This window comes from Onthophagus taurus, chromosome 6, assembly GCF_036711975.1.
Source record: "Onthophagus taurus isolate NC chromosome 6, IU_Otau_3.0, whole genome shotgun sequence".
NCBI classification, from domain to species: domain Eukaryota; kingdom Metazoa; phylum Arthropoda; class Insecta; order Coleoptera; family Scarabaeidae; genus Onthophagus; species Onthophagus taurus.
The window spans coordinates 28,738,975-28,752,316 of record NC_091971.1 but is presented as its reverse complement, the minus strand read 5'-3'; the positions used below and the strand labels follow the sequence as shown (position 1 = coordinate 28,752,316).

Sequence of the window (13,342 nt, the reverse complement as noted above, 5' to 3'; positions counted from 1 at the left end):
AATACAGTTTTATTTTTCAAACTTTTATAATTGTCCCTAAAACTAAACCTTTCATACTGTAATAATTATAATTGTTCATTACAATTGATTGACGATAACTTGTAAATCTGTTTATTTTGTAACGCTACAAATAGTTCTCTTCTCTTAATTTTAATTGCCTATCTGAAAAAATGTAAGGAAATGGGAAGGACGGAAGTTGTGCTTTACTTTTTTCTGTTATTTATTCTTTTTAATCGATGTGCTTTGTAATAGTAGTATTTCTATTGGAGAGATTTAGCCCAAGAGTTCATACAGACTCTTATTTTAGGTTAGCTACCATATTACCAATCACATTTCTTCACCGCAGCAATTCCGATTTTGAGCTATGGTGTTTACACACATATATAATAGTCGAAATACTATATATATATATACAAAAAATAGTCGAATAGAGCGGCTTTAAAATATATAGATAGAAACTTAGAAACATATAGAACTGTTAGAAAAAATGGGACCGTTATAGTCTCTATTATTTTCAAATCATACGATTGAATATGTACACAATTACAGTAACGATTTAAAAAAGTTCTCAATTTCCAAAGAATAAAGACTCTTTAATTAAACATTTTATAGTCGGTAAACAAATCTCTTACAATATTCTCAATCTCATTCATCCCATCGACATACAGAGATATTTAATTAGCCCGAATAATTGCAAGTTGTCCATTCAGGGGGGCGACCGGTTTCTCATGTGTTCTTTACATCCCGGGCCCCCAAGCTTCAGAAGCACTAAATTAAAGCGCCCGTGTGCGAGATGCAATCTACCATTCGGACGTTAATTGACAAAACTTCACCCGTTTATTTACGGGTGCGGCATTGGAACCCGTATAAGAAGACCAGAACGAACGAAACCGAGAGGAAGAGAGAAGAACTTTTGCAAAGAAATTACCCACAGGAAAGCTCTTCGCAAAGGCGAACGCCGATAATTATAAGAGACCCCCAACAATAATGACCGTTGTTTATGCTAAATGATCTGCGATTAATCGTAATAATTCCGTATTATTACCCTTTGGAGATAATTAAAGAGTTGCTGGGTTTGTGATTTCAAGAGAAGGGAAACCACAACTCTAGACACTCAACGATTAACATTAAAATCATTGAAGAAAATAATTTGATTTAATAAAAATTAAAAAAAAAAAGATGAAAAGGTTCGTTTAAAAATAACAGATTTGATTAAAACTAAAACATTTCAAAACAGTTCAGTCAATGTTTTTGGTTAGTTATCCTTTAAAATAAATAGTACAAAATGAAATTAGAATACGATCGATCTATCATTGTGAACGTTCACCACGCCTACTTTCATTGGGTTTCATCGGTTTCGTTAACTGTTAATCAGCCGTTGGGTAGACATTTGTAAGAAGTTACCTGTAAGGTACAATACGTTGAGAGTTTACTTCAGTTAACATATGTAACAAGATCCGATTCGAATATTTATGGCCCAAGAATGTGTGCGCGCGATTTGATTTTGCTTTGTAATTGTATCTTGCGGAGGCTTTGCTCTGTTTAACTCCGTTTAGAACGGACCCCAAAGCTATTAAACCTTTCCATTTTAAATTTTTATAAAAATTGCTATGTATGAAATTTTGTATTAAACTGACTCTCGTGATTTTGATTAAAGTTTTTTAACAACCTAACGAATTTCTTAAACGTTTTAAGGTTGTACGTAACGACAGTACAAAGAAATTGTAATAATTATAAGTTGTAAGGCGTTCACGGTCTTTAGTATTAAAAATAAAAGTAAATTAGTAATATGCTAATTATGCCCGTGGTTGTAAATGTAAATAATGATTACCGTGTAGCGGTACAACTAGATCTCTTATATGTTATATATTGCTCCAAACAAGAACCGAATATTGTATAAGTTGATGAGGCAGTTGACTGAGTTACTTAAACTAGATGTTAATGACAGATTCACAGTATGTAACAACTTTAGAGTTTTCTTGGCTTATTGAGTTGTTTTGTTAGATCGTCAGACAATGGTGGTTTACACCATGAATAGAAAAGGATTTAATACTAGGAAAACAACGCGCAAGGACAACGAAAAATGAATTCTGATGGAGTAAGTTGAAATACTAGAAAGGTTGATGGTTTACTATGAAGAAAAACTGAAAACAAAACAAGTAGAACATCAAACAACAAAGGAGAAGAACTGCCGGCATATAATGAAATGACGGCAGTAATCAACAAATTGAAAAACAATAAAACACCAGGATTGGATAAAATCGCGCCTAAGTAATAAAAGAAGAAAGCTGAAGTAGGCGCTTCTTCAACTTGTCACAAGCGTATGAACATCTAAACGAACATCTGAAGAATAGAACCTTGGCATAATAGTTCCAGTACAAGAAAAACGAACCGGCGCGACGATAGCAACAAACCGCCCAGCAACAAACTTTTTCCTTTATATTTCCACCTACTTCTAGAACCCATATCTTCGTTATCTAGAAAGATAGCGAAAAACTAAGCACACGGTTGGAAAGCTTGGTCTTTTCTCTATCTTAAACCGAGTTTTCCTCCGATATGTTGATAATAAGAGCAAGAAAAAATAAGAAACGTCGCGCTGCATTCAATTTACCTCAAAATTACCAAACTTCACGGCCTTGTGCAGCCGTTGCCAGATGGAAATTCAATAAATGGTTTACATGTTCGGAAAGAGCTGACCTTGGACTATCTTATTCCGAGTTTTCGTCCGTCAATATCTGTCGGCGTCTGTCAAAAAAACGCTCCTGAAAAGGAGCCTACAGTTGGCAACAAACTTTACTTTTGTATTTCCATCTATGTACTTTTCGTACGGATATCTTTGTTATTTATAACGCTAGCGAAAAACTAAGCACACGGTTGGAAAGCTTGGTCGTTTTTCTATCTTAAACCGAGTTGTCCGCTGATATGTTGATAATGAGAGCAAGAAAAAATAAGAAACGTCACGCTGCCTCGAATTTTTGCCGCGGCTAAACCACGCTTGGGTCAATAACTCTCTTATATGACGGGGAGAAAACTCCACAACTATGTTTATCTTATGGGAAATTTTCTGCTCTTTTCATCGGTATATAAGACATCTCAATCACACGTTTGCACAATCGTTTATCAGCCCAGCAACAAACTTTTCCCTTGTATTTCCGTCTACTTTTCAGGCCAATATTTTGGTTATCTAGAAAGATAGCGAAAAACTAAGAACACGTTTGGAAAGCTTGGTCTTTTCTCTATCTTAAACCAAGTTTTCGTCCGCCGATATGTTGATAATAAGAGCAAGAAAAAATAAGAAACGTCGCGCTGTCTCGAATTTTTGCCGCGGCTAAACCACGCTTGGGTCAATAACTCTCTTATATGACGGGGAGACAACTCCACAACTATGTTTATCTTATGGGAAATTTTCTGCTCTTTTCATCGGTATATAAGACATCTCAATCACACGTTTGCACAATCGTTTATCAGCCCAGCAACAAACTTTTCCCTTGTATTTCCGTCTACTTTTCAGGCCAATATTTTGGTTATCTAGAAAGATAGCGAAAAACTAAGAACACGTTTGGAAAGCTTGGTCTTTTCTCTATCTTAAACCAAGTTTTCGTCTGCCGATATGTTGATAATAAGAGCAAGAAAAAATAAGAAACGTCGCGCTGCATTCAATTTACCTCAAAATTACCAAACTTCACGGCCTTCTGCAGCCGTTGCCAGATGGAAATTCAATAACTGGTTTACATGTTCGGAAAGAGCTGACCATGGACTATCTTATTCCGAGTTTTCGTCCGCTAATATCTATCAGCGTCTGTAAGAAAAACGCACTTGAAAAAGCCCCTACCGATGAAAACACGCATATATTTCTTGCACTAATAACTTTCCTATTTGACGGGCAAAAACTCTACAACTATATTCAGCTTATGGGAAATTTCCTGCTCTTTCCAACGATGTGTGACACACCGTGATCACACGTTTGCACATTCCTTTTTTCTAACTATGAACTACCTAAACCACGAATTTTTGCCGCGGCTAAACCACGCTTAGGTCAATAACTGTCTTGTATGACGAGGAGAAAACTCTAGAACTATATTCATCTTATGGAAAATTTTCTGCTGTTTCCAACGGTGTGCGACGCACTTCGCTTACGCGTTTTTTAAATTGATGAACTGAGTTAAAAACCATCAAAACACAATTCACAATTCGAGTCTAAAATCGCTCAAATTCTTCCAGATTTTGATAAAATAGGTGTAACATGAAATAATCTTTCCGTTTTGAACAGTTTAACATGTTTCTAAACGTAAAACTAAAACTAGAACTAACACTAGCACTATCACTAGAAGTAACACTAGACCTAAAACTAGAAACTTTCGGGTTCCAACTAGTTTTCTGAAGAAGGTTGCAACATAGCACCCGAAACGTCAACATTTGTTCAAAAAACGCACGGCTCAACCCGAAAGTTTCTAGTTCTAGGTCTAGTGTTAGTTGTAGTGATAGTGCTAGTGTTAGTTTTATTAACAACGGCCGTGAAAGCCTTCGTACTTATATGTTTTTAAACGGTTTTAAATAAATTAAGAGTGAATGAAAAATTATCTGTCAACATGAAATGAAGTTAGGATTCTCTCTCGGGTAAAACTTTGTTCCAATTTTTCCTTCATCAAATAAGAAAGTTAGGGTAAGAAGTGATTGCGTTCTGCTACCTGTAGGTTGTCTTTCAGGTGGGTTTCTTTTACAGGCGCCAGCAGATATTGACGGCGTCTGTAAATGAAAACTCGAAATAAGACAGGCCAATGTTAGTTCTTTTCGAATATATAAACCATTTGTTGAATTTCCTTCTGATAACGCTTTTGGGGCAATTTTGAGGTGATTTAAATGAAAAGACCAAACTTTCCAACCGTGTTATTAGTTTTTCGCTATTTTTCTAGATAACGAAAATATTGGACCAAAAATTAGACGGAAATACAAGGGGAAAGTTTGTTGCTGGGCTGAAAAACGATTATGCAAACGTGTGATTGAGATATGTTATATACCGTTGAAAAGAGCTGAAAATTTCCCATAGGATGAATATAGTTCTAGAGTTTTCTCCCCGTTATATAAGAGAGTTATTAACCCAAGCGTGGTTTAGCCGCGGCAAAAATTCGTGGCAGCGCGACGTTTCTTATTTTTTCTTGCTCTCATTATCAACATATCGGCGGACAACTCGGTTTAAGATAGAGAAACGACCAAGCTTTCCAACCGTGTGCTTAGTTTTCCGCTAGCGTTATAAATAACAAAGATATCCGTCCGAAAAGTACATAGATGGAAATACAAAAGTAAAGGTGTTGCTAACTGTAGGCTCTTTTTCAGGAGCGTTTTTTTTTACAGACGCCGACAGATATTGACGGACGAAAACTCGATAGTCCAAGGTCAGCTCTTTCCGAATATGTAAACCATTTGTTAAATTTCCATCTGGTAACGGCTGCACAAGGCCGTGAAGTTTGATAATTTTGAGGTAATTTGAATGCAGCGGGACGTTTCTTATTTTTTCTTGCTCTTATTATCAACATATCGGCGGACGAAACGGTTTAAGATAGAGAAAAGACCAAGCTTTCCAACCGTGTGCTTTTCGCTATCTTTCTATATAACGAAGATATGGGCCTTAGAAGTAGGTGGAAATATAAAGGAAAAAGTTTGTTGCTGGGCGATTTGTTGCTATCGTCTCGCCGGTGAAAAACGATCGATTCCTGTGTTCCAACTAGGGATGTGACGGAACTCCGACTTCGGCTCCGATAATTTTGAATCGGAGTTATAACGAAGATCGAAATGTAGCAGTGTATAAAATAGTGGATTTGTTGAAAACTTTTACAAAAATTTCATTTACCACCGATGTTTGGACTGAACCCAGTTCCAATGTTTCATGTTTCAAGATTTTAAGAGAATAAAACTTGTAACCAAACGGCTTTAGGCGTTGTACAGGAGTGTAGTACGTGGTAAAAGGCTTACATAATTTAATTTAATTGAGAATTAAATTCCATATTCTTTTACTTTTATTTACAGGTCGAATACCACTTTCTACATGCTGGAACGACTGATTAAAATAAAGAATTAAATTCGTTGTGCCTTTATGCTGGTAAACATAGTATCCCACAAATATCTCCTGCAGAATGGCTGTATCTCAACAAATTAGTGTCTATTCTTCAACCATTTGAAGAGGTTACCAGAAACATGAGTGATAGTAATACTAACATTTCATCGGTAATTCCACTTATACACATTCTAAAACATACATTGAAACTGGAAGACTGTAAACCAGATACCTCTACAACATTTAAGTCCGCAATAAAATATACAGCATGGATAACTCTGCAGCAAATCAAGCGGGAGACAATAATGCTGATGCTCCTGCAAAAAAACGAGCAAGGTTCGAATCGCCATCTGCGGATGTACCTAACAATAATGTTCAGTCAATTTTATCAAATATATTGATGAGTAGCGATGATGATGATGATAACACCGCAAAGCCAATCGGTTGACAAATTCATCATATGGAAGACCTTACTTAATGAGTACAACAAAGAAAAACGTATTCCTGTCAGTGACGATCCCTTGTTATGGTGGAGAGTAAATACAAAATTTCAAACATTGCACTCAATTACTCGAAAATATTTATCGTGTCCTTCAGGGTCAGTGGCAAGTGAGCAACTTTTTAGTGGCGCCGGTCTCATTTATGATCCATTGAGAAATCGATTGAACGGAGAGAAAGCTGCCAAGCTTTTGTTTATTAAATACAATTTGCTACTTTTAGAGTCACTTCATATGATTTAAATTAAATTTAACACTATTAAGATATTTTCCTATTGTTGCGTACCTACGTACAAGTGTGTGTGTAATATCTAATTAATATTTTAAGTATTGATTAAAGAGACTGATTGCTGTATTATGTTTCTATCATTTTATTAGGGTTACTCTTAACAGTTAACTATCACATCTCTCTTGAACCCCGCATTTGTTTTAACTGTGGCACAATGTAAGAATGTGGCAAAATGTTGTTAACGAACTATGCCCCGGCATTCGAGATGTGCCCCAATTTTAGGCTGGCTTTGGAAGCGGCAAAGAAAGCTACTCAACAACCTTAACAATAACCCACTTAACTCTACGCGGAAGTCGAATGCAAGCCACCTACCACCACAATTTCAACGGGAAACAAAGATTTAAATGATACTTATAACAGAACAATACAGGATCAAAGATGAGGTGGAGTGGTTTACGGACGTATTCCAAATACCAGTGCGGTGGTGGCCCAGAAACACGGAACGAGAGAGGACCCGTCTGAACTAACGGTAAAAGAATGATCGCTGGCGACTTTAATGCGAAAGTCATCGAATAGGACGTGATTAGAATCTATTCAAGAGACCGTCGCATCATAGAAATGGCGTCCAGGGTTGGACTTTTTATACATCCCAACATTCCGTAGGGTAGACATGGACGTGACTTTTGCTTCGGAGGATCTTGTAGGATTTATGCAACATTGGGATATCCGCGGATCAATAGAGAACAAGAGAGGGGTATAAAGAAACATGCAGGAGGAAGAATAAGGAGCTGAGGAAGAGAAAGGCAGATGAAATTAGGTTGGTGAGACGGGAGGGGGATGTTTGGATATAGATAAATAAGATAAGAAAGGGGAGAGAGGAAGTTACCAGTGATATATCCATGACGAAGTAGACGGAGTACTTTATGGGGTTACTGGGGGGCAGTAAGGAAAGGCGTGTTGTGAATCAAAATATTAAAAAAAAAACTAATTATAAAAAGTGGGCTACGACTACTGTATTTTTATAATAAAAAAAATGATTAACGAAAAATATAAATAATATGAAAAAGTCAATATAAGATTGTAATTAATAAAATTGTTAATAAACATTATCATATTGAAGAAATCGTATAATTTTCTGATAATTAACATCGACGAGAAAAAGAGTCTTAATAACTGGTGGCAGCGGTGGGATAGTCCGATCAGCACGAATTCCACAACAAGAGAAATTGTATCCTTGTTTCGATGTTGATTTGAAGAAAGCGAAGCTCAAGAAGTGGCAGCAACCGGAAGGAGAAGCAAAGATCACGGGATAACAGCGACCTAAAGGAGAAGCAAAGCTCACGTGACGACAGCAACCGGAAGGAGAAGCGAAGCTCAAAGGGCAACAACGACCGGAAAGGAAAGCGAAATTTGCAGAACAGCGACTGGACGGAGAAGCGGTGCTCACGGAGCAACAGCAACCGAAAGCAGAAACGTAGTTCAAATTAGAAAAGATAGAAATTCAACAGGAATTACAAATAGTAAGTAGCATTTGTTTTCACTTGAGATTTTGTGGTCTCATTGAAAGAGTTTTTATAACAAATAAACAACCATATGCTATTATTTTGTAAGTTGGATCAGTTTAATCTAACTGTAAAGAAATTGTATTAATTTTACTATTAATTGAAATAAAAGGTTACGTTATTAGTCTGAATCAAAAATAAAATGAGTTCTGAGGCTGAATTTAGTATTTTCACGGTGCATGAGTTAAAATATATTTCACAGTTATTTGAATTACCTGAAAAGAAAAGAAAATTAGAAATAATTAAAGAAATAATAAATTCTAACTACACTGTAGATGAGGTTAAAATAGAAATAATGACTTGGACTGAAAATCCTCAAAAGGGTAGATTAGAAAAGATTGAAATAGAAAAAAAAGAAAAAGAAGAAAAAGAGAGAATTGAAAGATTAGAGATTGCTAAGTTAGATACTGAAGTAAAACTTGCACAGTTTAGGGTGCAAGGTATTTCTGAGAATTCTAATTTTAGTAATTCTAATATCAATAGTTTTAATATGAATAAGTATTTACAACCATTTAAAGATAACGGTGATATGAGTTTATTCCTGATCAACTTTGAACGGGTTTGTATTCAATTAAACTGCGGGAAAGAAACATGGCCACTGAGATTGACCAGTGTATTGTCACCGGGCGCAAATGAAGTTGTGGCTAGATTAAGCGAAGAAGATGCGAAGGATTATGATAAAGTTAGAGCCAGTTTATTAAAAAAATATCAGTTAACTTCTGAGGTCTTTAGGGCCAAATTTAGATATAGTAAAAAGAAATTTGATCAGAGTTATGCTGAATTTGCTTATCAATTGAAGAATAATTTTAAAGAATGGATTAAATGCGAAGGGATATGCAGTGATATAAATAAATTAATACAATTAATATGTTTAGAAAAGTTTTACAGTTCAATACCATCTGAAATGAGATTTTGGGTTGAAGATCATAATAAAACAAAATCAATTGAAGAAGCAGCGGAACAAGCAGATGTTTACATTTCGAAGAGGGGTCCTATTAATGATAGAAATGGATATAATAAATTTAAGCAGGAACATAAAACATCAACACAAAGGGAAACGAATCAGAATAATCCTTCCAATATGGAAACGGAAAGCGAAAGGAAAGGAGATAAGAGAAGTTTTGATAAACGAAGACCATTTAAATGTTATGCTTGCGGAGGAATAGGTCATTTTAAAGGATCAAAAGAATGTCCTAATTTCAAAGAAAGCAAAGCAAATAAGCAAGTAGTAGCTACCTTAAATACTAAGAAAGAAGTTGAAGAATTATTTGCTCCATATACTTTAAAAGGGGAAATAAATGGTAAGGAAGTAAACATTTTGAGAGACAGTGCTGCGAGTTATGATGTAGTACATAAAAACATTGTCAAAACAGAACATTATTCTGGGAAATATGTACATGTTAGAGGAGTACTGAATGAAGAAAGTGTGGCTTTACCAGTGGCTGTAGTAAAATTAAATTTACCAGAAATAGGAGAACTTGAAACAGAAGCTGCAGTTACAAGTAATTTGCCAAACGGATACTCGTATCTATTGTCAAATAGAACGTGGGAAATGTTCAGTAATGTGGATAATGTACAAAATGTATTTGCATTAACCCGATCAAAATCAAAAAAATTAAAATTAGAACAACAAAGTATTCCAGTAGAACAAAATCAGAAAAATGAAAAGCATAAAGAATTAAGAGAACAGGAAAATAAAGTAAATGAAAAGGATAAACAAAAGAAGGAAGAAAGTGTTTTAGAAGAAATGTTGATAATTCCTAAAGGAAAAACTGATTATGATGATATAACAAAGTTAAATCCTAATAAACTGAGGTTGTTGCAGGGAGGAGACCCTACGTTGAAAGAATACTATGATAAAGCAGAGATTAAAGAGGACAAAAATGGTGTTAAATTTAAAATCTTAAATGGAATATTGCACCGAAGATTTGTAGACAAATTAGGAAGACACTATGAACAAGTAGTGGTACCAACAAGTCTACGAGGGAAGATAATGGATATTGCGCATGATAATATGTGGATGGGCCATTTAGGATGTAAAAAGACGGTTGCAAGAATAAAACAAAATTACTGGTGGAGACAACTAAATAAAGATGTCAAGAATAAAATAAAATATTGTAACGTATGTATGCGTGTGGGGAAAAGCACAGACAAAGTAAAAGCGCCTATGTGCCGAGTTCCAATTATAACAGAACCGTACAAGAAAGTAAATGTAGATATTGTCGGACCTTTGACTAAAACGGAAAAGGGAAATAGGTACATACTTACCTTGATGTGCTGTGCAACTAAATTTCCGGATGCAATACCACTACAAGTAGTTGACTCAGAATCAGTGGTAAAAGGATTATTGAGCATATTTTCTAGAGTTGGTTTCCCTTCAGAGATACAGACAGATTTGGGGAGAGTGTTTGTTAGCAACCTAACTACGGAATTTTTGGAACAAAGTGGTATTAAAATAATCCACAGCTCTGCATACCATCCTCAGTCAAATGCAGTAGAGAGATTTCATGGAGTGTTTAAAAGAATACTCAGAGCTTTGAGTTACGAACATGGAAAAGAGTGGGACGAGTACATTGATCAAGCATTATTTGCCGTAAGAAGTGCGCCACATGCGGCACATGGTTTCAGTCCTGCGGAGTTATGTTATGGAAGGCAAATTAGATCTCCATTAAGTATGTTAAAAGCCTTATGGAATGGCAGAGATACTAATGAACCAGTAGTTAGTTACGTATTGAAATTACTTGAACGATTGAAAAACATGCAAGAAATTGTAGAAATTAGTATGAAAGAAGCACAGAATAAATCAAAGAAATATTATGATAAAAAAGCAAAGGAAATTATTTACAAAGAAGGAGATAAAGTGATGATATATCAGCCAGCTAGAACGAATAAATTACAAATGCAATGGGAAGGTCCAAAGAAAGTAGTAAGGAAAATATCAGATACCAATTACATATTAGAAGAACTAACTGGAAGAAGAAAGCAAACCCTTATACATGTAAATTTATTGAAACCTTATTATGAAAAACCTGAAATAGTTGCGATGTACGTAACATCTTCGGGGGAAGAAGAAACAGAAATGAATATATATAAATTGGAAAAGAAAGAGGAAGCAACTTTACTGGCTACAGAAGTTTTACAACAATCAAAGGGAATTGGAAAATTTACAGAAGAGCAAAGAATGGATTTGGAGAATTTAATTGGAGAATTTCCTGGGTTATTTTCAAATCGCCCTGGTAGAACCAATTTGGTTCAACATGATATTGCTTTGAAAGAAGAAAGGATTATCAGAACCAAACCGTATTCACAATCTCCGAGAGTACGAGAAATCATAGATGAAGAAATAGATAAAATGCTTAACTTAGGCGTAATTAAACCAAGTGACAGTCCATATTCGTCGCCGATGATTATAATAGAAATAGAAGGTAAAGAACCAAGACCAGTAATAGATTATCGGGCTTTAAATGCTATTTCCATACCTCAACAACACCCAATACCTAACATAGAAGCTTGTGTGGAACGGTGTAGTAACGCAAAATATTTAAGTCTTATAGATGTTGTACGAGCTTACTGGCAAATTGGAATGACTGAGCGTGCAAGTAAATATGCAGCTTTTATAACTCATCGAGGAGTATTTGAACCAGTAACTTTGCCATTCGGACTTCAATCCGCTCCATTTTCTTTTCAAAGATTAATGGATAAAATTTTGGAAGGTTATAACGAATTTGCCGAACCTTATTTAGATGATATAGCAATACATTCAATGACATGGAAAGATCATTTGAAACATTTGCGACTTGTGTTTACAGCTATGCATAAGGCAGGTCTTACAATAAAGGCAAAGAAATGTGAGTGGGGAAAAGCTCAAGTTGTTTATCTAGGACATAAAATAGGACAAGGTTATAGAACTCCATCTGAAGCAAAAGTAGCTGCAATAAAAGAATTTCGACGACCGGTAACAAAAAAAGATATTAGAATCTTTTTAGGGATAACTGGATATTATAACCATTACATACCAAATTATGCAGAAATTGTTAGTCCTTTAACAGACGCTTTACGAAAAGGAGCCAAAAACAAGGTTGAATGGGATGAACAGAAGGAAAACGCATTTAATAATTTAAAACAAGAATTAACTAGTAGTAAAGTGTTAAAAGCTCCCAATTATAAAAGAAAATTTATAGTACAAACTGATTGTTCAAAACGAGGAATGGGAGTTACTTTATCCCAACGTGATGACGACAATAAAGAATACCCTAACAAGCTTACAGTGCAAGTGAGTTAGAATGTGCTGCATTAGTTTGGGCAGTGAATAAATTAAAACCGTATCTATATTTAACTCATTTTATTATTGAAACAGATCATTGTCCTCTGACTTGGTTAAAACAAATGAGTAATAAAAACGCTAGACTATTAAGATGGGCGCTTTCTTTACAAACGTTAGATTTTACGGTAGTTTATAAGCCTGGAAAAATGTGTGGCAACGTCGATTCGTTATCTCGTTATAATGTTGAGATGTAAGAGTTATTGTTTTGTGACTTAAATATTAGACGAATTTATCATGTTATTATTTGCCCAATGTTTTAATTAAGAGACCATAAAACCTTGAGTTGGGCAAATGCTTACTTGTGATGAGAATCAGCCTATTGGATGTCAGAAAAGTAGATTTCTACCATCAAAAGGCTGATTTCACCGGGCGCAAGTTGTTGTGAATCAAAATATTAAAAAAAAAACTAATTATAAAAAGTGGGCTACGACTACTGTATTTTTATAATAAAAAAAATGATTAACGAAAAATATAAATAATATGAAAAAGTCAATATAAGATTGTAATTAATAAAATTGTTAATAAACATTATCATATTGAAGAAATCGTATAATTTTCTGATAATTAACATCGACGAGAAAAAGAGTCTTAATAGGCGGGTAGAAGAGTTGGTAAGGGGGAACAAGGGGAGGATGAGATAACAGAGGACGTGGAGATCAATGGGGGGATTGAAGAGGC

At 35.1% G+C, this 13,342-nt stretch overlaps 1 protein-coding gene across 1 annotated transcript; it reads left to right on the top strand.

Annotated features, from left to right (window-relative positions):
- The first annotated feature begins 8,482 nt into the window (after positions 1–8,482).
- Positions 8,483–12,622, top strand: LOC139430182 (uncharacterized). Its single transcript, XM_071196844.1, has one exon. It carries the CDS (start codon positions 8,483–8,485, stop codon positions 12,620–12,622), a length of 4,140 nt encoding a protein of 1,379 aa, XP_071052945.1.
- Positions 12,623–13,342: the final 720 nt, after the last annotated feature.

What these genes read in the sequence shown, in the direction of transcription:
- LOC139430182 (XM_071196844.1), top strand. Translation starts at nt 8,483, where the DNA reads ATGAGTTCTGAGGCTGAATTTAGTATTTTCACGGTGCATGAGTTAAAA.